Source organism: Sorex araneus, chromosome 2, assembly GCF_027595985.1.
Source record: "Sorex araneus isolate mSorAra2 chromosome 2, mSorAra2.pri, whole genome shotgun sequence".
NCBI lineage: Eukaryota > Metazoa > Chordata > Mammalia > Eulipotyphla > Soricidae > Sorex > Sorex araneus.
The window spans coordinates 246,145,003-246,167,438 of NC_073303.1; the positions used below are offsets into that span (position 1 = coordinate 246,145,003).

The window sequence follows — 22,436 nt, forward strand, 5'->3', positions numbered from 1 at the left end:
TTTGCCAGCCTGGCCCGCGCCGCAGCCGGTTGAGCCGTTGCCCAGGCGCATGGCAACGTTTTGAACCCATTTCAAATTCAAACATAAACCAAGTTATCGGTGTTCATCTTAGGCGTGAAGAATGCATTTGCTGCAGTTGAAATAGCATCAATTGAAGCTTCTCCACTTGAGTCAAGTGAAGATACAAACAAGACACACCGTTTCCCTTAAATCCAGACATCCCGATTAAAATATAGAAAGTTGAGATCAACTCACTAGAGTGGGGAAGCAGGCTGGCTCTGGGCTCCAGAGTCATGGCCAAGTTAAATCGTTAAGTTAAAAATAACCCAATTTAAATTCTCAGAAACTGACAACGTTTTAATATGATGTCACTCAATTCCCCTCCCCTCCCCTTCACTGAAGTCGTCATAAACAAGAAATTGACAAACACATTTCTGATCCGGTTATTTCTCAGGTTCTGGATTTGTTCAAATGGGGGGACACCGTTGGGTAGAGCATGACAAGAAAGATTACCCCCCAAAATTAATTTAAATATATATTTTTTAAAGATAATTGCTATACAGGCGAGAAACGGGTGTTTCACCCTGGGTTATCGGTTCTGAATCTGACACCTGCTCCCCACAGCAAAAGCATTTCAGACACACACACACACCGCTCCTGGGGAGACTGACCCTGACCCAATGGCCGTGGAAAGCAGGGCGAGGAGCTGTCAGAAGGAAACTCCCCGGAAGTTTCTCAAGGAAGATCCGAACCCAATCCCTGATGCCAGCGGTATAGACACCTATACCAACCGGGTCTGCACCGGATTGATCACCAGCCACCAAATCCGACTCCCGCCCCAGGACTTAACCCATCACCTACCAGCGGGACCCTCTGAGTCCCAGGTTGAGGCCCCTCCCTCCCCTCCGTCCCTTCCTCCCTGGCCTGCTCCGGAGGAGAGCAGCCCCCATTCTGCTGACCTGTCATCTTGGGATTCTTAGGATTCTTGGGATTCTTGGGATGCTCAGGATGCTCGGGATTCACTGCCCCCTCCCTGATTTCCCTGGCGTCGCCCCTCCTCTCTGGCACCGCCCCTCGCCTCTGGCACCGCCCCTTCCCTCTGGCACCGCCCCTCACCTCTGGCACCGCCCCCTCCTCTCTGGCACCGCCACTCGCCTCTAGCACCGCCCTCTTCTCTCTGGCACCGCCCCCTCTTCTCTGGCACCGCCCTTCGCCTCTGGCACTGCCCCTCCTCTCTGGTCCGTTCCCTTCCGTGGGCGTTGAACCCCAGGTCAAACTGGCGGAAACCTGGCACTATGTTCCTATAGGACTGTTTTTTACTAAATTATTTTGGGGGCATCAGAGCGTTAGTACAGTTACGGAGGTCACTTGCCTTGCATGTAGCCGACCCCGAGTTCAATCCCAGCACCCCATGAGGGTCTCCCGAGCCCACCAGGAGTGATCCTGGAGTGCAGAGCCAGGAGTGAGCCCTGAGCACCGCCGGGTGTCGTGACGTCCAAACAAACAAAAACAATCATTTGGAGGCCAGACCCAGCAGTGCCCAGGGGTCTCTCCTGGCAGTGCTGGGGGTGGGGGGCGACCATAGGTCCTGAGGACTGAGCCTGCGCCTCCTGTGTGCAAACCTTTCTGTGTTCTAATCTTTGAGCCTCTCCCCAGCCCTCCTGCCGGCCTCTGCTCTGACCTCTTGCTTCCTGTGCATTCCTGACTGCCTTAGCCTTGCTCCCACCGAGAACCAGGGCTGGGGTGGTGGGGGGTTGGGCAGTGAACCCAGAATCTTGTCTGGGTGAGGCGCTCCAAATGGAGGGGATGGGTGGGACAGGAGATGGTCCTGGAAATTATTATTTTTTTGGGGGGAAATGGGGCTAGTTTTGGGGGCTACATCTGGCTTTTTTCAGGGTTCATTCCTGGCTCTGCACTCAGGGATCACTCCTGGTGGGGCTCATGGGATGCCGGGGATCGAGCCCGGGTTGGCAATATGCAAGGCACACACCACCACAAACCCCCACACTGGGCTCTCACCCAGACCCGTGTGGCAGAAGTTCTTCCCAAGCCATGAAAATCCCGGTGGTACACTCTGAAAAGTGGGAGAACTCAGCTTTAATTCTGCCCGCAGGGCTCGGCCGAGCTTGTGCTCCAAGGACTGGGCCTGCAGACCGAGGCGGGTGCTCTGTGTTCTAGGACATCTGTGGAGGATGGGGACCTTTGCAGGCCGCTGGCAGGAGGGTGCAGACGCAGAAACTCCAACATTTGCGAAGTGGGGTCTGGACCGCCTCAAAGTCTTTTTTTTTTTTTCTTTTTGGGTCACACCCGGCGATGCACAGGGGTTACTCCTGGCTCTGCACTCAGGAATTACCCCTGGCGGTGCTCAGGGGACCATATGGGATGCTGGGAATCGAACCCGAGTCGGCCGCATGCAAGGCAAACGCCCTACCTGCTGTGCTATTGCTCCAGCCTCAGGACCGCCTCAAAGTCTTGAGCACATTTGGAGTCTGTTCCTAGGCCATAAAACGGGCACGGAGACACCTCCAGGACATCCCGAATGCACTGCATGGTTTCATTATGTCAACCAGACTCCGCTGGCCCTGGGTGGCCCCCACGCCCTGGGTTAGTCTGTCTGAAAGGCGGGCCTGGCTGAGTCTGTCGCAACAGTCCCCAGTTCAGGAGGGGCTAAATGCTGGCGGGAGGAGAGAAAGCTAGGAGGGAGCTTCACTGATGTGGAGAGGACTTTGAGCCAAGAGCCCAGGGAAGGATGGCGCTCTGGAAGAAAGTGTTTTTTTTTTTTTTTTTGGGGGGGGGGCACACCCTGCTACGCTCAGGGCTCACTTCTGGATCTGTGCTCAGGGATCACTTCTGCCAGGGCTCAGGGGACCCTACAGGATGCTGAGGATTGAACCCAGGTCAGCCACATGCAAGGCAAGTGCCCTCCCCGCTGTACTATCCTTCTGGGTCCCCTGGAAGAAAGTGCTCTAAGCCAGAATGCCGTGCAAAGTCCCTGGGGCAGGACAGGGCCTGCTGAGGGACCAGCTTGGAGGCCTTTGGGGTTGGAGGGAGACAGGAGCGGGCAGAGCAGAAGATCCTGCCAGGGGCTGGTGGGTGCCTCTGCAGGGCTGAGGGCAAAGGGGCACCCCATCCTTGCACTCGCTCCCTCGAAGTCCCCTCTTCACTGTAGCCCTTGTTTTGGGGCTGCACCTCAGCCCCAGCGGACCACCAGGCGCCCCCAGGGAGCGCGCAGCTGGCCCTGGCAGGCCCCGGCCACCTGGGGCCCGGCCCCCACCCGCCCTCTCCCCCTTCCCGCCTGCACCTCGCGGTGTCGCCTTCCCGGGAGGCTCGGGTTCCCGGATCCCCTTACCCGGCTGTCCAGGCGCCCTGGGCCGGGGGAGGGGAGGCTCCAGGAAGCGGCGGATCCGGCGGCAGCCGCGGCGACGGGGACCCGGTGGCCGAACTTCCCCCCACCCCACCCCCCTCTGGCCATGGCGAGCGCAGCGGCGGCCCGCGAGGCCCAGGGGGCCGAAGCCCCGCGCCCGTCGGTGCCCCCCGCCGAGCCCGCCGAGCCCCCCGCCGCGCCCCCCGGCCCCGCCGCGCCCCGCGTGCGCCCGCGCCTCGTCTTCCGCGCGCAGCTGGCGCACGGCAGCCCCACGGGCAAGATCGAGGGTTTCACCAACGTCCGCGAGCTCTACGCCAAGATCGCCGAGGCCTTCGGGATCGCGCCCACCGAGGTGAGCGTCCCCCAGCCCCACCCAGCGCAGCGCCCGGGCCCACGCCCAGGACCCACCCGGGACCAAGCGGGGGACGGAGGTGTGTGGGGGGGGGAGGTGGAGCCCGGACCGCCACTTAGACGGGATCCCCGTTCCCGGGCAAGGAAGGGACCCCGGTCCTTCCGAATCCCAGGGACGGCGCCTCGCAGACCCCGGGGTGCTCATCACCCCGGGTGCCAGCGGCGCGCGAAAGATGAGCTAGTTCAGGGCTCCGGGGACTCCCTACTTGCTCGCCCTGGAACTCAGTCCGCTTACTCCGCTCGGGATGGACCCCGTCCTGGGGAAGCGCCCCCCGCCCGGTGCTTCCCGGGCGCGCGCGCGCGGGGGCTGGCGCTGCAGGCGACCCCCCTGGAGGTGAGAAGTCAGAGGGGTCAGGGCCGGCTGAAGGGCCATGCGCCTCGCGGCCTCCAGGGGGCGCCGGAGGGCCCAACGCCCGCTGGGCAGAGCCCGGTAGCGGTGACCGCCGGGGTCAAAGTGGTCACTGACCCCGGTATGATCCCCGGTGCCGCAGAGGGCCACCTGAATCCCGCCAGAAGTAATTCCTGAGCTCAGAGCCAGGAGTCAGCCCTGAGCGCGCTGCATATGCCACCCCCCCCAAACAACTAAGGCGGTCCGTGGGGGTCCCAAGAGATAGGCCGGCCCGCTGGACTTGAGGGCACTTGGCTCACGGGAAGTCAACCTAGGTTGGGTCCCGAGACCCTGTAGGATTCCCTGAACCCCGAACGGAGTGACCCCTGAGCACGGGGCCTTACTCCTGAGAATGACGGGGTGTGGGAGGGGAAAGAGAGACGGGAAGGACTCATTTGACCCAGGTGGGGTGGGGGAGGGTCTCCTTTGGCGCACTGCCTCCTTGTCCCCCCTGCTCCGCATTATGGGCGCCCCCCGCTCCGCCGTCTGCCCGCCCCCGGGGTCCCCGTCTCTGGCCCGGGGCTCACTGCACCCCTCTCCCTTCCCGGGGGGAGCAGATTTTGTTCTGTACCTTGAATAGCCACAAGGTGGACATGCAGAAGCTTCTGGGCGGCCAGATAGGTTTGGAGGATTTCATCTTCGCGCACGTGCGCGGCGAGACCAAGGAGGTGGAGGTGACCAAGACGGAGGACGCGCTGGGCCTGACCATCACGGACAACGGGGCAGGCTACGCCTTCATCAAGGTGCAGGCAGCAGGGGCTTGGAGGGGCGTGGTAAACAGGGGCGTGGCATCCAGGGGCGTGGCGTGTTTGGCTGTGGGCGGGCCTACCCGGGCAGTGACCCCGCCCCCGCTTCCTTCCCCCCGCAGAGGATCAAGGAGGGCAGCATCATTAATCGCATCGAGGCCGTTTGCGTAGGGGACACCATCGAGGCCATCAACGACCACTCGATCGTGGGTTGCCGCCACTACGAGGTGGCCAAGATGCTGCGGGAACTGCCCAAGTCGGAGCCCTTCACGTTGCGCCTGGTGCAGCCCAAAAGGGCCTTCGGTGAGGGCTGGAGAGTGAGGGTGGGGTGGAAGGTTCTAGATGCTCTTTTTCTTTCTTTCTTTTTTTTTTTTTTTTTGCCACACCGGACGATACGCAGGGCTCACACCTGACTCTGCGTTCAGGGATCACTCCTGAGAGCTCAGGGGACCCTGTGGGATACCGGGGATCAAACTCGGGTCAGCCTAGGCAAACACCCTGCCCGCTGTACCATCCATCGCTCCGGCCCTCTAAGTGCTTTTCGAGAACGGGCCCGGGGCCCTTGGCATGGTACTGGGAACGGGTGAGTCTGGACGTGGGCGGGGTGGGGAGGAGGTGGCAGGGACCCCCCCCTTGAGCTCTGAGATGGGTGAGTTCCTCTGTGGGGCTGTTTGGTTTGCTTGAGTCTGAGTTTGGGTTTTGGGGCCGTACTGGGCTCTGTACAGGAGTGGGGGGCGAAGGGGGCCGAGGTGCTCTAGTGGGGGGAAGGGTAATTGCGCCTGGTGATGTGCTGGGGTGAGCTGGGTGTGGTAAGCTGGGCGGTGAGTGGGGGTGTGTAGGATGAGTTGGGGGTGTGCTGGGGTTGGGGCACCTTAGCCCCAGTAAACTGTCCTTTTGCCCCCCCCTTTTTTTTTTTGCTTTTTGGGTCACACCCAACGATGCTCAGGGGTTACTCCTGGCTCTGCACTCAGGAATTCCTCCTGGCAATGCTCAGGGGAGCATATGGGATGCTGGGAATCGAACCCAGGTCGGTGCATGCAAGGGGCTATCGCTCCAGCCACTCCCTCCCCCTTTTTGGGGGGCCACACCCAGCATTGGGTGCCCAGGGACTCTTGCTGGCTCTGAGCTCAGGAGTGACCCCTGATGAGGCTTGGGGGACCATACGTGGTCTTGGGGATTTGAACCTGCGTCTGTCACACACCAGGCAAGCGCCTCACCCGCTGGACTCGGGCCCCTCGCTGTTCTTTTTCATTTGGTTGATTCTTCCCTTCCCCTCTTCCCTCTGTAAATGTTTGCTTTGGCGAGGGGGTGGGGTCTGGGGGCACACCTAGCAATGCTCACGGTTCTGCACTCAGGAATCACTCCTGGAAGTGCCCGAGGGACCTGGTGGGGTGCCGGAGATTGAAACTGAGTTGGCTTCGTGCAAGGCAAAGGTCTTCCCCGATGCACTTTCTCTCCAGTCCCATTAAATGTTTTTTTTTTCCCTTCTTTTGGTTTTGGGGCCACACTCGGTGGTGCTTGGGTGCCCGCTCAGTGGCAGGGCTGGCGCTCCTTGGAGTTCTCTGTACTATGTGATTCTTTTGGATGGGGGCTGGGGGGCACACCTTGCGATGCTCAGGGATGACTCCTGGCTCTGTGCTCAGGAATCATTCCTGGCGGGGCTCAGGGGACCCTATATGGTGCCAGAGATTGAACCTGGGTCGCCACAGGCAAGACTAGCACCCTTCCCGACTGTCCTATCACTCCAGCCCCCCATGGCCTTTTTTTAGGGGGGTCACACCAGGTTACTCCTGGTGGTGATTGATTGGGGTGAGAGGTGAGGATCATATAGGATGTCGGGGATCGAATGTGGGTTGGATGTGTGCCAGGCAAACGCCCTCCCCACTGGACTATATCACTCTGCCCGCATCCCCATGTATTTTGTTTTGTTTTGTTTTTTTGGTCACACCCGATGATGCACAGGGGTCACTCCTGGCTCTGCACTCAGGAATGACTCCTGGTGTTGCTCAGGGGACCCTATGGGATGCTGGGAATCGAACCCGGGTCAGCTGCGTGCAAGGCAAACACCCTCCCCGCTGTGCTATCGCTCCAGCCCCACCCCCGCCATGCTTGTTTTTAAAGTGAAGTAGGAAAGTTTAATCGAGGAAGGAGTCTCAGTGAAGGAGACTGTGGGATTCTCTAAAGAGAATAAAAGGATGGTCGAGAGCAAAGGAAGTTCATTCCCCAAAGGACACAGTCACACAGCCATCCCGAGGTAGGTGCTGGGGAATAACAGCAAGAAAAAAAGGCAAGAGGAAGCCCCACAGGGGGGTGCGGGTGAGTCCCGAGTAGAGCACCCACGTTGGTCTTTGAAGGGCAAGAAGGTTCTAGATGAGGGACCGGAGCAATAGTCCAGCAGGGAGGGCATTTGCTTTAAATGCCAGGTTCAATCCCGGCACCCCATAAAGTCCCCCCCAAACCCCACCAAGGGTGATTCCTGAGTGCTGAGCCAGAAGTAACCCCTGAGCACCATCGGGTGTGACCCCAAAACAACACAAACAAACAGAAGATTTGACTTGAGCCCAGAGTGATCGGACAGCGGGCAGGGCAGTTATCTGGCACATGGCTAACCCTGGTTTGATGCCTGGCACCCCGTAGGGTCCCTTGAGCCTGCCAGGAGTGATCCCTGAGCACAGAGCCAGGAGTCAGCCCTGAGCACAAAGTGTGGCCCCAAAATAACAAAAAAGAAGGTTCTAGAAAGGTTCCACGTAGCGTTTAGAAATTGGAGAACGTGCCTTTCCTGCCGTGGGGGGTTAGGGGGTGTACCCTGACCTGGGTGTGGTCTCCAGATAAAGACCCCACGGAGGGGCCAGCGGGAGGGTGCTGACCCCCCAGCACCCCTAGAGTTCCCCCGAGCCTGCCAGGAGTGACTCCTGCACACAGAGCCAGGAGTCAGCCCTGAACACTGCCGGGTGTGAACCCCTCCACCCAAAAAAGAAAGCACGTGGTTCCGCCCAGACCACGTGGCCTGCTGTGTCCCAGATCTGATCAGTCAGAGGAGCCGAAGCGGCAAGTGCTCCGTGGAAGGGAAAGTGAACAGCGGCAGAGCTACCCTGCGCCTACGTTCTGGGGGTCCCGCGACCGTGGAGGAGGTGGTGAGTGAGTGGGGGGAGCCTCCGGGTGGGGGGTCCTGATGGCTGTCTCCCAATGACCTTGGCAAGGCCCCATTTCCCCAGCCTCAAGTCTTCCCAGCTGTACAGTGGGTACCCCAGAAGCCTAGATTTGAGCCCCCTTTTTCCTAAGGGGTGTGCGTGTGTGTCGGGGGTGGGTGCCTGGTGGGACAGCTGGGATGGATACACCCAAGACCCCTGATGCTTTGTCCCCTGACACTCCCCCCCTAAGCCCAGCGAGTTCGAGGAGGAGGCGTCTCGGAAGGTGGATGATCTCCTAGAGAGTTACATGGGCATCCGGGACCCGGAGCTGGGTAAGGGGCCAGGGTAAGCTGGGTGGACCCTGGGGGAGGCATCCCCCCCGGGGTGGAGGCTGGGCCCCCGGAGCCTAGCACGCACTCGCTGCCCCTCGGCCCGCAGCGTCCACCATGGTGGAGATGTCCAAGAAGACCGCGGGCGTCCAGGACTTTGCACGCAGCCTAGACGCCGTCGTGGGCGAGTTCGCCTTCCCGGACGAGTTTGTGGTGGAGGTGTGGGCCGCCATCGGCGAGGCCCGGGACGCCTGTGGCTAGCGTGCCCCGGCGCCTCGCGGAGCCCCAGCCCGGAACCCCGGCCCTCCCCACCCCCGCCCGGCCCTCAGCCCCGCGCCCTGTGCCAGCCCCCCTCTCCAGCCCGGGGCCCTGAGGTTCAGTCTGCCTCCCCGGCCCCCTTGGGTCCCAAGACTCAACCCAGCTCTCGGAGCCAGCCCTGCTCTAGAACCCGGGACCTCACCGAGGCTAAGCCCTGTTCTAGAGGCCAGGCCAGTGCCGACCCAGAGTTTATCTCCACTGCACGTCCCAGATCCGAGCACCGGTCCTTCAAACCCGGCTCCAAGTCCAGTCTTAGAACCCAGTCCGGATCGGAGACCAAGCCCAGTTCTAGAATGCAGCCCAGCACTGAGATTAAACCTGGTTCTGGAACCCAGCCCACTGCTGAGACCAAACCTGGTTCTAGAGCCCAGACTGGTGCTGAGACCAAGCCCTGCTCTAGAACCCAGCCTGGCACTGAGACCAGACCCAGTTCTAGAACCCAGCCCGGAGTTGAGACCAAGCCCAGCTCTAGAACCCAGCCTGGCGCTGAGACCAGACCCAGTTCTAGAACCCAGCCCGGAGTTGAGACCAAGCCCAGCTCTAGAACCCCACCTGGTGCTGAGACCAAGCCCTGCTCTCGAACCCAGCCCAGTACTGAGACCAGACCAAATTCTAGAACCCAGCCCGAAGCTGAGCCCAAGTCCAGCTCTAGAATGAAGCCTGGTGCCGAGACCAAGCCCTGCTCTAGAACCCAGGCCAGTGCTGAGACCAGATCCAGTTCTAGAACCCAGCCCAGCACTGAGGCCAGACCCAGTTCTAGAACCCAGTCTGGAGCTGAGACCAAGCCCAGCTCTAGAACCCCACCTGGTGCTGAGACCAAGCCCTGCTCTCGAACCCAGCCCAGTACTGAGACCAGACCAAATTCTAGAACCCAGCCCGAAGCTGAGCCCAAGTCCAGCTCTAGAATGAAGCCTGGTGCCGAGACCAAGCCCTGCTCTAGAACCCAGGCCAGTGCTGAGACCAGATCCAGTTCTAGAACCCAGCCCAGCACTGAGGCCAGACCCAGTTCTAGAACCCAGTCTGGAGCTGAGAGCAGGCCCAGTTCTAGAACCGAGCCTGGCGCTGAGACCCAGCCCAGCTCTGGAACCCATCCCAGTGCTGAGACCAAGCCCAGTTCTAGAACCCAGCTCGACACTGAGTCCAGACCAAGTTCTAGAACCCAGCCTGGTGCTGAGACCAAACCCAGTTTTAGAACCCAGCCCGGTGCTGAGACCAAGCCCAACTCTAAAATTCAGCCCTGCTCGGAGACCACACCTGGTTCTAGATCCCAGCCTGGCTCTGAGATCAAGATCGGCCTAAGAACCCAGGGCAGCTCTGAGAAGCCTGTTTCAAGATTGCAACCTAGTTTGGAGACCAAGACCAGCTCTAGAACCCGACCTGGCCCTGAGACCACGCCAGGTTCTAGAGCCCAGCCTGGCTCGGAGATCAAGAGCAGCCCTAGAACGCAGGCCCGCTCCGAGAGGCCTGGTTCTAGACCCCAACCCAGCTTGGAGATAAAATCCCCCTCTAGAACCCAACCCCCCACTGAGACCCAGCCCGGCTCTAGAACCCAGCTGAGCTCAGAGACCAAATTCCTTGCTGGGCCCCAGTCTCATCTGGAGACCCTGCCCCACTCCCGGGCCCAGGCCCCCGGCCACTCTGCAGCCGAGCCGGGTTCTGCAGCCCCCATGCGTTTTACAGCCCAGCGCAGCTCTGAGCTCACGCCCAGCTCAGGAAGTGGCCCGAGCTTTGAGACCGAGGCCTGCCCTGACACTCTCACCCATGCTGCATCCCCAGGCAGCCCCTCTGCCCCGCCACCCCGGGACTCCCCATCCAGCTCAGGAAGGCCAGTTCCCCCGGGCGTGCCTGTGAGCGACCAGGGCAGCTCAGGGTTTCGAGACGGTCTCCAAACCCAGCCCTGTCCACACCCGCAGGCCCATGCCGACACCCTGACACGGGCGACTACCCAGCCTGGCCCCAGCCCACGGCCCTCGGGGGCCCACACCCAGCCCGGTGCTCCGGCCCCCTTTGGCCGTGAGCCCAGTCCTGTTCTTCGGTCCAGCGCTGCCGTCACACCCGTGACCCCACTTCAGGGCCCTTCTGGGGCGCCACCCGGAGCTCGGGCGGCCCGGGAGCCCAGCGCGCCCCGCCCCAGACCACAGCTCAGCCCGGGCCCTTCCGAGGCCTGGCTGGGGCTCAGGGCTCCTCCGCGCTCCGACGTGCCAGCCGGCTCCCGACGCCCGCTCCTTTCTGGAGCCCAGACGAGTGCTCACATCCTGGCCAGCTCCCAGAGCTCCACTTCGGGCCCTGGGTCCGAGGACAGACGCAGCCACCCGGGGCCTCCAAACCCTCCCGGGGTGCTTGGTCCCGACCCCCAGCCCCAGGCCACAGCCCCGGGCGACACTGGCCCCCCGCCAGCCCCCCGCCAGCCCAGCGAGCCGGAGACGCAGCCTGTTCCCAGAGCCGAGGGCAGCTCCCCGGGGCAGCCCAGCGCCAGCTTGTGGGACAGCTCGGAACCTGGCCTGAGCAGCCCCGGCAGCCCGCCAGGGTCTGGGTCATGGCTCAGCTCCGAGATGCCGACCCGACCAGGAATTCCACCGAGTGCCGCGGCCCAGCTCAGCTCTGGGATCAAGGCCAGCGGCTGGGCCCAGCCCCTCCCTGGGGGGACACAGCCCCTCTCCGGGGCCCAGCCTGGGGCCAGGAGCCAGGCGCACCCCGAAACCCGCAGCATTGCTGGACCCCCAGACGGCTCCGTGTTTCAGGCCGGTGCCAGGGTCCGAGCTGGTCCTGGAGTCCAGTTTAGTGCTGGGCACCCGGGTGGCGCCGAGATGCACGCCGGCCCCCCCGAGGCCCTGCCCCGGCCCCCCGGCCTGCCCGTGTCTCACCCCCAGCCGGCCTCCGGCAGCCAGCCCAGCTCCGGCGCCCGGCTCGGTTCTAGAAAGGGATCCCGTTCACAGTCGGCTGGCCTGGACCCCAGCCCCTCCCCCGCACCCCAGTCCCCCTGCCCTGCTCAGTCACCTGACCCAGCCCTCAGCCCCAGGGGGACCCCAGTCCTCAGCCGGGAATCCGGCTCGCAGCACCGTGATCTGACACCCGGACCCCAGGCCGGCCGACCCGCTCCCCACCGGGCCCTCAGCCCCAGGCCCCCCACACAGCCCCCGTGAAGCCAGCCCTGTCCCCCAAGCCCCAGCTGGGACCCCAGAAGCCGCCAGCAGCTTCTCCTGTCATCCTTACTTCTGGCCGGAAAGCATCCCGCCTGCGCCCCCCGATCCCAGAACCCTCAGTGCAGGGACCTGCACCCCCTCACAGGGGCCCCTAGTTTGGGGCCATGTGACCCCATGTTCCCTCCTGCAGCTGGTAACCTCATTCCCCCCCAGAGTGGCGGGGCAGGGTGGGGCCGGGGGGGGGAGTGGAAACAGGAGTTTGGTTCCCGGGCCTGGCTCAGAGTCCTGTAAGCTGATCTACGAGGTGGGGGGGCCGTCATGGGAGGGGGGGTGGGCTTTCTCAGGCGCCTGTAGGGCTCGCTGGCAATAAAGGCACCTGCCGCCGACTTTCTGGGTGTCGCTTTGGGGGGTACCGGGCGGGAGGGTGGCGTGGGGGCGCTGGCAGGCCCGCGGGCTGCTCACGCCAGACCGGCCCTCGGACCCTGGCTTCAAAGCAGCATCATGCACGAACCCTGACATGCGGGCCCCGGCCACAGCCCGGCGGGGAGGTTGCTCGCCTGGCATGCAAATGACCCAGGTTCGATCCCCCCCCCCCCCCCCCCCGGCCTCCCAGAGGGGCCCCTGAACCCTGCTAGGGGCAGTGCCTGCACACAGAGCCACCCCCAGGCGGGGCCCACAACCCCTGAAAAAGGAGAAGAGAGGGAGAATCGAGACGCCCCGCTGGCCCACGTGCCCGGTCAGCTTTATTGAGCGGCTGGGGGTGAGGGACGTCTGCCCAAGGTCACCCCAAGGTCACAGGCTCTCAAGCCCAGGAGATGGGGCTGGCAAGATATTTGGATCTGAGAGGGGGGAGGTATTGGGGCCGGAGCGAGGTGCCTCACATGGTCCCCCGAGCCCCACCAGGAGTGATCCCTGAGTGCAGAGCCAGGGGTCGGCCCTGAGCACGGCCAGTGTGGCCCAAAATTTAAAAAAAAAAAAAAGGAAAGAAAGGGTTGGGGGTGGTATCCTGCACATTCGCAGTCTATTTTCTTTGTTGCTTCTATTTTGGGGTCACGCCTTGTGGCCACGGGTGGCACCTGGGGTCCCTGCCCACACAGCCTGTGGGGTTGTCTCCCCAAACCTCACATTCAACGTCCTCCAGACTGAGCCTTCTTTGGTTAGAATTTTCATTTTGCTAATTTTTTTTTTAATTGTGGCGGGGGGCGGGGGCGCCAAAGAGATAGGACAGCGGACAGGGTCTTGCCTTGCCAGCGGATGGCCTGGGTCCCCCCTCCCCCGAGTCTGCAAGGAGTGACCCCTGAGTGCAGAGTCAAGAATAAACCCTGAGCACTGCCAGGGGGAGGTGGCCCCCCAGATAAATAAACAAAGAAAAGCCGTGGCGGTCACACCCAGCAGCATTCAGGGCTTCCTTCCTTCTGGCTCTGCACTCTGGGGTCACTCCTGGCGTGGGAAGGAGACCCTCGGGGCCCTGGGACAGAACTCAGGTCAGCCACTTGCAAGGCGAGAGCGCTCCCGGCTCTCCTGTCTCTCCAGGGCTGAAATTTTCCAGGGGACCCCCTGACCTCCAGTGAATCGGGCCCTTTCAGGCATCAGAGGGAGCCCCCGTCTTTTTGGGGGACTTCTACAAGCTTTTCCTTCTTTGCGTCTGAGTCCCCTTTCCTCCACCACGTTCCCAACGCACCCCCGTCCTCCGCTCCTGGGGCTTGGCTGGGGTTCCGGAAGAGGAAGCCACTTTGGAAAGGAGGGAACGGATCAGGGAAGAGTTTGGGGCCCCCGGGGCTCAGGGAGGACCCCCAGGGGCCCGGAGATGCAGAGCCCGCGTCCGTCTGTCCTTCCTTCGCTCGGGAGCTCCCGAGGGGCCCTCGGTGCCTGAGCGCGCTGGGTCCCGCGGGTGCGCTCGGGGCGCCCCGGCCCTAGGGCCCCGGGCCCCGGGGCAGCGCCTGTCCTTGCAGGGACAGAGCGCGCGACCGGGCGCTGGCGCGCGGGTGTAGACGCCGCAGCACGGAGCGGCGGAACAGGATGTACACCCAGGGGTCCAGGATCTGGTTCCACGTGGCCACGCGCAGGTAGATGAGCAGCTGCTTCTCGGTGGCCCGCGACAGCTGCCCGCTGGGGCTCATGGCCGGCGGGGTCTGCAGCACCGTCTGCGCGATGAACACCTGCGAGTGGGGACAGAGTCAGGGGGGCGGTCCCGCATCCCCCCCAGCCCGCACCCCGGGCACTGCGCAGGCGCAGCTGCCCCGCCCCAACTGAGCACCCCCGCGGCACGCCAGCCTCTGACCACTACTATTTGGCAAGCCAAGCCTTTTTTTTTTTTTTTGGTTTTGGGGTCAACCTTGGCAGTGCTCAGGAGTTACTCCTGGCTCTGTGCTCAGGTACCGCTCCTGGCGGGGTTCGGGAGGAACTTAAGGGATGCCGGAATCAATCCCGGGTGACCCTATGCAAGGTAAATGCCCTCCCTACTGCACTATGGTTCTGGCCTCTCCCTTCATTAAAATTTTTAAAATAGGTTTTTTTTGGGAAGGGTCTGTTTTGGGGCCACACCTGAGAGTGCTCTGAGCTTACTCCTGGCTCTGTGCTCAGGCATTATTCCTGGCAATCATCAGGGGGCCATTATGGAATGCTGGAGATCGAACTAGAGTCAGCTGCATGTCAGGCGAGCCCCCTACCCGCTGTATATTCTCTCTGACCCTAGGTTATAGAATTTTTATGTTTTTGTGCTGCAGGAGATGGAGCCCTGAGCTTCATACCTGCCAGACAAATGTTCTACATCTCAGCTATATCCTCGGCCACCAGAAAACGATTCAGTGATTCTGTCCAGAAGGCCTTTGTTACTTTGGCCACAGGCGCACTCCTATTCAACCTGCAAAGCCCCCGCCTCAATACCCTTCTGGAAAAAATCTCCAAAAGACCCTTGGGTAGACCCTTGGAGTGCCGTTTCCCGGGATGCTGAACCTGCTCATTCACCAGGGCGACCAGTGTCCCCAGCAGGCACCCTCCCCCCGCTGCCCCTCCCTGGCCACTCACCAGCAGTGGCATCCAACAGATACTGGCCACAACCATGATGCCCGTGAGCTGAACCATCATCTCCACCTCGCAGTCCCGAGGGCGCTGCTGGGCGGCCTCCTGCCCGTGGTAGACGTGGCACAGAGTGGCCACGCTGATGGTGTTGAGCAGGAAGGACAGCCCCACCGAGAGGCTGCCCAGGAAGGCAAAGAGCAGCCCAAAGGCCACGTCCCCGGGCTCGGGTCCGAGGGTGAGGAAGCACCAGGACCCGGGGAACTGCACGGTGTAGCGCCCCACGCCCAGCAGCGGCAGCAGCCCCAGGGCCAGCGCCACGGCCCACACCAGGCCCACGGTGGCCCAGGCGCGGCGCGGGGAGCCCACGGCGGGCCGCGAGAAGGGCCGGGTGATGCCCAGGTAGCGCTCCGACGCCATGGTGGCACCCAGCAGCAGCGGGCAAAGGCCGAAGAAGACCATGCCGACGCCCATGAAGCGGCAGAGGCGGCAGTGGGGGTCCACGGCCTGCCAGTCGAAGAGGACGACGTGCTGGGACACCACGATGGCCCCTGTGACCAGCAGCCCCAGGAAGTCGGTGAGCACCAAGCCGCAGAGGAGCGTGAGGAAGGAGGAGCGAGGGGAGGAGCTGCCCTGCCGTGCACCGGCCAGCACCCGCAGGGCCAGCAGGTTGGAGGCCATGCCCACGAGGCAGAAGGAGGCGGCGAACCAGGGCGAGGCGATGAGGCGCCGCTCAGCCAGCGTGATGTTGGTCGGCCGGAAGCAAGACCCCAGAGCACTGTTGTTGAGGCTCATGGCATCCGAGTGGGGCGGGCGTGGGGGGTGCGGGTCAGCACCACATTCGGTTGAGGCTGTGGGGGGATGGGGCGAGGCGGGTGGGTGGGTGGCAGGCGGGCACAGGCTCAGACACACCTGCAGGAAGGGGAGAGAGGAATGCGGGTGGTCTGTTTTGTACACGAGTCAGAGGCCTCCCATCAAACTCCTATGTGACCTGCAGAACCCCAGCCCAAATATCCACTCCATGCAGAAGCCTTGCTCGATGTGCTCGCTCGTAATTCTCACAGTAGCTGGAGGAAGAGAGAACTCCAGGGGCTGATCGCACTCTTCGATTTCCCTGAGTGTGGCACCACTGGATATGGCCCCGAGACCAAATTAACAATAGCAATAACAAAAAATGTCCTCAGCAGGGCTCAATCTGTAGGCTCAGCACCTGTATTCTGGGGGAGGGACCAAGGCATAGTCCTCTGGGGCCCCCTCAGGAATGCAGGAAATATTGGGCATCAGAGAAATCCTAGTTTCTCCCCAGGTGTTTGGGCCACACCCAGTGGGTGCTCGGGGGACCCTCTGTGGTACTGGGGATCAAACCAGGCTCAGCTGGGAGCGAGGCAAGCACCTTGGCCCACACCCGTCTCTCGGGCCAGGGAGAAGCCCCAGGCGTGAACTCCAGCCCTGGCATGTCGCGTGTGCCCCAACAGCCATGGGAGCGAGAGGTCTCTGGCGGCGACCTCTGGGCAGGGGTGGGGACAGTGTGGGGCATGGCCTGCAGCCGGCTGGGGGTGGCAGAGGCTTCCGCCTCCCAATCAGCCACTTCTCGTAAATCCTCAGCCTCTGAGCTATACCCGCTGCCAGTATCACTTTTGTCTTTTCTTTTCGTTTTTTTTTTTTTTTGGATATTGTTTTCTTTTTTCCTTTTTTGCGTCACACACAGCAGTGCATAGGAGTTACTCCTGGCTCTGCACTCCGGAATTACTCCTGGCGGTGCTTGGGGGACCATATGGGATGCTGGAAATTGAACTCGGGTCAGCCGCGTGCAAGGCAAACGCCCTCCCCGCTGTGCTATCGCTCCAGCTCCTCTTTTTTCTTTTTTTAGCTTTTCGAGTCACACCCTGCAATGTTCAGGGCTTATTCCTGACTCTGAGCTCAGGAATCACTCCTAGTGGTGCTCATCAAGAATCACTCCTAATGGGATGCTGGGAATCGAACCCAGGTCGGCCGCGTGCAAGGCAAATGCCCTACCCACTCTGCTATTGCTCAAGCCCCCCTGGTGTCACTTTCTTTTTTCTTTTTTTTTTTCTTTTTGGATCACACCCAGCAATGCTCAGGGGTTACTCCTGGCTTTGCACTCAGGAATTACTCCTGGCAGTGCTTGGGGGACCATATGGGATGCCGGGGATCGAACCCAGGTCGGCCGCGTGCAAGGCAAATGCCCTACCCGCTGTGCTATCGCTCCGGCCCCTCCCCCTGGTCTCACTTTCGGACTAGGAAACACACACAGGGCTAAGGAGAGGGCTCGGAGACCTCTGCATCCCCAGAAACACAGAGTTCCTCCAACCCCACTGAGGCACAACCTCTGAGCACTGAGCTGCGAGCAGCCTCCAAGCACCAAAACAAAACCCAAACAGAGGAGAAGGAAAGAGAGGAAAAGCGCTTATAGTCTGTCCCACTCTGGGAACCCGAAAGAGTCTGTGCCTGTCGGCTCCCCAGGGAGCGGCTATAACCAGCAGCGTGGGCAGCGGGCGGCGTTGGAGTCACACTGGACCCTGGCACCATGACATGAATGTGACATGGAGCTCAGAGGCAGGGAAGCTGGTCAGGTAGAAACCCAGGGGCTGAGGCGATAGGACAGCGGGAGGGCGCTTGCCTTGTATGTGGCCCACCTGGGTTCGATCCAGCACTCCACAGGGTCCCCTGAGCACCACGAGGAGTTATCCCCTCAGGGTCAAGGGTCAGCCCTGGAGCCTGGAGCCAGGAGTCAGCCCTGAGCACTGCCCAAAAGCAATAACAAATGTGGCTCTATAGTATAGCATCTGTGATATATCTATATCTATATATATTTTTCTTTTTGGGTCACACCCGGCAATGCACAGGGGTCATTCCTGGCTCATGCACTCAGGAATTACTCCTGGCAGTGCTCAGGGGACCATATGGGATGCTGGGATTCGAACCCGGGTCGGCCGTGTGCAAGGCAAACGTCCTACCTGCTGTGCTATCACTCCAGCCCCTATGTATATTTTTTTTTTGGTGTTTTGGGTCATACCTGGAGATGACTCTGCACTTGGGAATTACTCCTGGGATCCTACGGGATGCCGGTGATAGAACCCGGGTTGGCCACGTGCAAGGCAAATGCCCTACACGCTGTGCTACTGCTACAACCCCTTGCGTGTGAGTGTGACCCCGGCACGTTGTGGTTTGCCCCAAACATTCTGTTGACCCCAAAGGAACACGGAAGAGAGAAGACACAGAGCTTATTAAAAATAAGCCACCAAAGGGGAGCACCGCCAGGAGTAATTCCTGAGTGAAAAGCCAGGAGTAACCCCTGTGCATCGCTGTGTGTGACCCAAAAAGCAAAAAAAAAAAAAAAAAAAGCCACCAAGGGCGTGAGTCCCGGGAACATCAGGTTCAGGCCCCCTGTCCAGGCGCGGTTCCCCTTCTCGCCTGCGGCTAAGATGGGAAGGGTGAAGATGTCAAGGCAACCGCTTTCTCGGCTGCCCTCTGCCCGCGGGCTGTGCTCCTGCCTGGGTCAGCCCAGCTCCTCTGCTGCGGGCCTGGTCCGCCCCCGCGGCTCCTTTTCCAGCCTCATCAATTATCCAGCTCCCGACAGCTACCCTGAGCGCAAAGCCAGGCCAAAGCCAGCACAGGGTCCATGGGGGTGGCTGGAAATAGGCTCTGGGGGGGTGGCGCCTGAGCGGCATGGGCGAGGGAGGCCAGTGTGTGTGGGGGGGGTGGGGCGGGGCCTGCGCTATATGGACGGGGCCTTTTAAGTGTGTGGGCCTGAGTGCGGTGGGAAACAGGGCGCGGTCCGGCCTATATTGGTGGGGCTTGGAAATGTGGGGCGGAGCCTGTGGGAATGGGAGGGGCAAGGACAGTGTGCGTAGAGAATGGAGCGGAGACTTGTTTGTGGGCGTGGCCTGAAGTGTGGGCAGGGTGAGGACAGTGTGTGGGTGGAGGCTGGGACAGGGCCTGCACTACATGAGCAGGGCCTGGTAAGTGTGCGAGCAGGGCGTGAGCAGTGTGGGTGGAAAGTAGGCCGGGGCCTGGACTGTATGGGCGGGGCTTGTGGATGTCGGGTGGGGCCTGAGTGGTGTGGGTGGGGCATAGGGTGGGGCCTGAACTGTATGGGTGGGGTTTATAAATATGGAGGCGGGGCCTGAGCAGTGTGGGTGGGGTGTAGGGCGGGGCCTAAACCAAATGATGGGGCTTGTAAATATGGAGGCGGGGGCCTGAGCAGTGTGGGTGGGGCATAGGGCGGGGCCTGAACTGTATGGGTGGGGGTTGTAAATATGGAGGCGGGGCCTGAGCAGTGTGGGTGGGGCAAGACGGTGTGAGGGTGTAGAAGGGAGCAGAGACTTGCAAATGTGTGGGCGTGGCCTGAAGTGTGACTGGGGCAAGGACAGTATGTGGATGGAGGCTGGGGCAGGCCCTGGACTAAATGAGTGGGGCCTTGTAAGTCTGGGGGCAGGGCTTGAGCTATGTGGTTGGGAAGTAGGAAGGGGCCTGAACTGTATAAGCGGAGACTTGTAAATATGTAGGCGGGGCCTGAGTTGTGTGGGTGGGGAGTAGGGCGGGGCCTAGACCGTATGGGCGGAGCCTTGTAAATATATAGGCAGGGCCTGTGTTTGTGTGGGTGGGAAGTGGGGCGTGGCTTGGACTATAAGGGTGGGGCTTGTAGGCGTGGGGGCGTGGCCTGAGCTGTGTTGGTGGGGCAAGGACAGCGTGTGGGTGAAGAATGGGGCGGGGTATGGACTGTGTGTGGTAAGGGCGGGGCTCCCTGACCTTCACTCCAGACAAGGCTGGGTTCTTTGCAGACCCAGATTGAACCTGTGCTCTGATTCCTTGTAGGAGCTAGTGCTCCCTCCCCAGGGAGCCGGTACCCACTGTTTATGAGCATTCCGGGACGCTGGCTGTGCCACTGCCCTCCCCCTGCCCCCCATACACACACTGGGCTTCCTGAACTGACTCCCGAGACTGGGAGTGATCAGTCTGGGAACAAACCTGTGATCTGGAACCCTTGGTGGGGTTCTGGAAACTGTTCAGGCCCTGCCCACACTTACAAGGCCCCACTCATATAGTCCCGGCCTCGGTTGGCGCATTTCCAGGTCAACCTGAGTGGTGCAGGGCAGGCCCTGCCGCAGCTAGCCTCATCCCTGCCTCAGGGGTCAGGAAGTTCAAGGGTCCGGAAACAGGACAGTGTGAGGTCCTTGGGGAGTCCAGCTCCCTCTCCGTGGCCCTCAGATTCCCACGAGAGAGTGGCTGGAAGAACAGACGCTGCAGGGGGGCCCAGAGCTGGGATGTCTGGACTTGAAATTCTGGAACCCAGAGGGCCCAAGAGTCTAGAAGACAGTAATGTTTCAGAGTGGGGTTGCAGGGCAGAACTGGGGGTGCCCAGGGTGCAACCGGAGGGGGTGTTCTTTGCATGTTTGCTTAAAGAAGGGCGGCTTCTGGGGGGGCGGCACTGAGCAATTCTATTTTCTGAAAAGAGGGTGGTGGGCCAAATTACAGGAGCCCCTCCCCCTAGGCTATGGTGCAGAGTCTTGAGGGGGTTTGACAGGAACTCGGGCCCGGAAGGCTCCATCTGGGCTCCTGGCCCCTTCCTGGGGACAGGGAGGCCCTTCACCAGCTCCCCCTGGCCAGGAAGCTGGGGGGGGGTGAGGGGCCCCCCTGCTGGAATGCAATCTGCACTCCCATGACCCACGCTCTCCCCCAGCTGCAGCCCGGTCCCTGCCCAGGTCCCCTCCCTCTCTTGCAGCCCTCCACAAGCCTCCCTCCTGCTCAGCAGCCCTCAGCCCCGCTGGCCTCAGACAGGTCCCCCAGTCCGGGACCACTGGGGACTCCGCCTCTGGTGCCCCCAGCTCCTGCCCTTCTGGCTCTGCTCCAGCCGGGGGGCGGCTCTGAGGCGCGGCGGCCTCTCCCTGGGTCCCCACAATTGCTTCTGGCTGTGATGGCTCTCTGGTCACTGCAGGCCCAGTCTGGCCACCCCGTGGACCGGGGGCCCCCGCCCCCGTCCTGTGGAGTGATACAGGGCCCTGCAGGCCCGTTTCCGGAACATTTCCTGTTGTGACGCTCTGGGGGGAGCAGACACCTGCGGAGGGGCTGGGGGCAGACAGTGCCCCAGTCGCCAGGCCCTGGAGCCTCGGAGGCTTCCTCTGGGGGTGTCTCCTCATCTTGTGGGACCACAGGGCTGGTGTGAGGAGTCGCGACATGCTGCTGAGAGAGCGCCACAGTCGCACACACACCTGACACAACCCGACACACACCCAGGGGACACAAATGTACCACACAACCATAAACCCACTAAGCACACAACCACTCACACATGCCTGACACACAACCAGACACCCACCCACGTGACACAGATGCACTACACAACCACAATGCCACGACACAAACATACCACACACAACCACACAACATACACGCTGACACAGTCACGGACACACAACCCAGGTGACACAAACAAACACACCACACAACCACAGACCCACCATGTATACAAGACACACATGCCTGACACACAACCATAGACACAAAACCCATGTGACACAAATGCACCACGTAACTGCATAACCATTATACATACAACCACACACATCAGATACACAAACAGCCCACGTGACATAAACGTACCACAAAACCGACTATACATACAATCCCACAGACATACAACCCACCTGCACAAACCTACTAAATACACACACACACTCCCACCTGACAACCAGATAGAAAACCCACTGACATAAACCAGCTACACAAACAACCCCCCAACATACAACTAAATACATATCCAACTTCACACACAACCACATGTACAACCCACCAGACAGACACACAGCCAACTACGCAACATCTTGCCCAACACACAACCAGGCAGGCACACAAGCCACCCGACACAACCAGAAACAACCCACCAGGCCTCCAACCACACCACCAGACACACCCCAACACGCACCCCAGCGGAGACACAGCCCACCTGGCATAACCATCTGACGCACACAGATGACACATCAGGCCACTGGCTCGCAACAATGCAGAGAAAATGGGAGACACACAGATACAGACCAGCCGACAAGACCCAGCCTCGGCCACAGGCACACAGAGACCAGGGACACACGGCCAGCTGCGGACAGACGCACCGCCCAGCACACGTGCACCCGCGCCCGAGCGCCAACGGCACGGGCAGATGGACAGATGCCAACACCCAGGGGAGCGGCCCTGGCAGAGCGCGGCGGCCCGCGGGGGCCAGGGGACCCTCCCAGCTCATCCCAGGTCCCCCTGGGGTCCAGCCCCGGAGAGGGGGAGCAGCACCACAGGACCCTGGACCGCCAGGGCGTGACTGTAGGACCCGCGCTGGGTGCACCTGCGCTGCCGGCCCCGCCCCACACCTGGGCGCGACACGTGTCCTCACCTGGCGAAGACTGAGATCGCAGGAACTCCTGGAAGGGTGGCCGGGCTGGGGAAACTGAGTCTCGGCGGGGTCGGGCTGCCGCAGGAGGCTCCGGGCGGGGCGCGGCCGCGTCTCGGTGGGCGCCGGTGGGAGCGAGGCCGGCGGCGTCCGCGGGGTCCGCGCGGCGCGCCCCGTCCGTCCGTCTGT

At 61.5% G+C, this 22,436-nt stretch overlaps 2 protein-coding genes across 2 annotated transcripts; one reads left to right on the forward strand and one right to left on the reverse strand.

The window, feature by feature from the left end:
- The first annotated feature begins 3,470 nt into the window (after positions 1 to 3,470).
- On the forward strand, positions 3,471 to 8,760 carry GIPC3 (GIPC PDZ domain containing family member 3). Its single transcript, XM_004614830.2, has 6 exons — positions 3,471 to 3,716; positions 4,721 to 4,906; positions 5,032 to 5,212; positions 7,931 to 8,043; positions 8,291 to 8,372; positions 8,479 to 8,760. Exons 1-6 carry the CDS (start codon positions 3,471 to 3,473, stop codon positions 8,628 to 8,630), a joined length of 960 nt encoding a protein of 319 aa, XP_004614887.2. The 3' UTR covers positions 8,631 to 8,760.
- Positions 8,761 to 13,743: 4,983 nt separating this feature from the next.
- Positions 13,744 to 22,436, reverse strand: TBXA2R (thromboxane A2 receptor). Its single transcript, XM_055124721.1, has 3 exons — positions 22,251 to 22,436; positions 14,858 to 15,760; positions 13,744 to 13,989 (listed from the first exon to the last, which is right to left on the reverse strand). The coding sequence occupies exons 2-3, from the start codon at positions 15,641 to 15,643 to the stop codon at positions 13,744 to 13,746; spliced, it is 1,032 nt and encodes a 343-aa protein (XP_054980696.1). The 5' UTR covers positions 15,644 to 15,760; positions 22,251 to 22,436.

Bases quoted from the DNA above. Each gene is read 5' to 3' on its own strand.
- GIPC3 (XM_004614830.2), top strand. From the start codon at position 3,471: ATGGCGAGCGCAGCGGCGGCCCGCGAGGCCCAGGGGGCCGAAGCCCCG. The intron at 4,907-5,031 runs GTGCAGGCAGCA...TTCCCCCCGCAG, and splicing joins CAGGCTACGCCTTCATCAAG to AGGATCAAGGAGGGCAGCAT. The intron at 5,213-7,930 runs GTGAGGGCTGGA...GCTGTGTCCCAG, and splicing joins GCAGCCCAAAAGGGCCTTCG to ATCTGATCAGTCAGAGGAGC.
- TBXA2R (XM_055124721.1), bottom strand. From the start codon at position 15,643: ATGAGCCTCAACAACAGTGCTCTGGGGTCTTGCTTCCGGCCGACCAAC. The intron at 13,990-14,857 runs GTGAGTGGCCAG...CCCCACTCGCAG, and splicing joins TCTGTTGGATGCCACTGCTG to GTGTTCATCGCGCAGACGGT.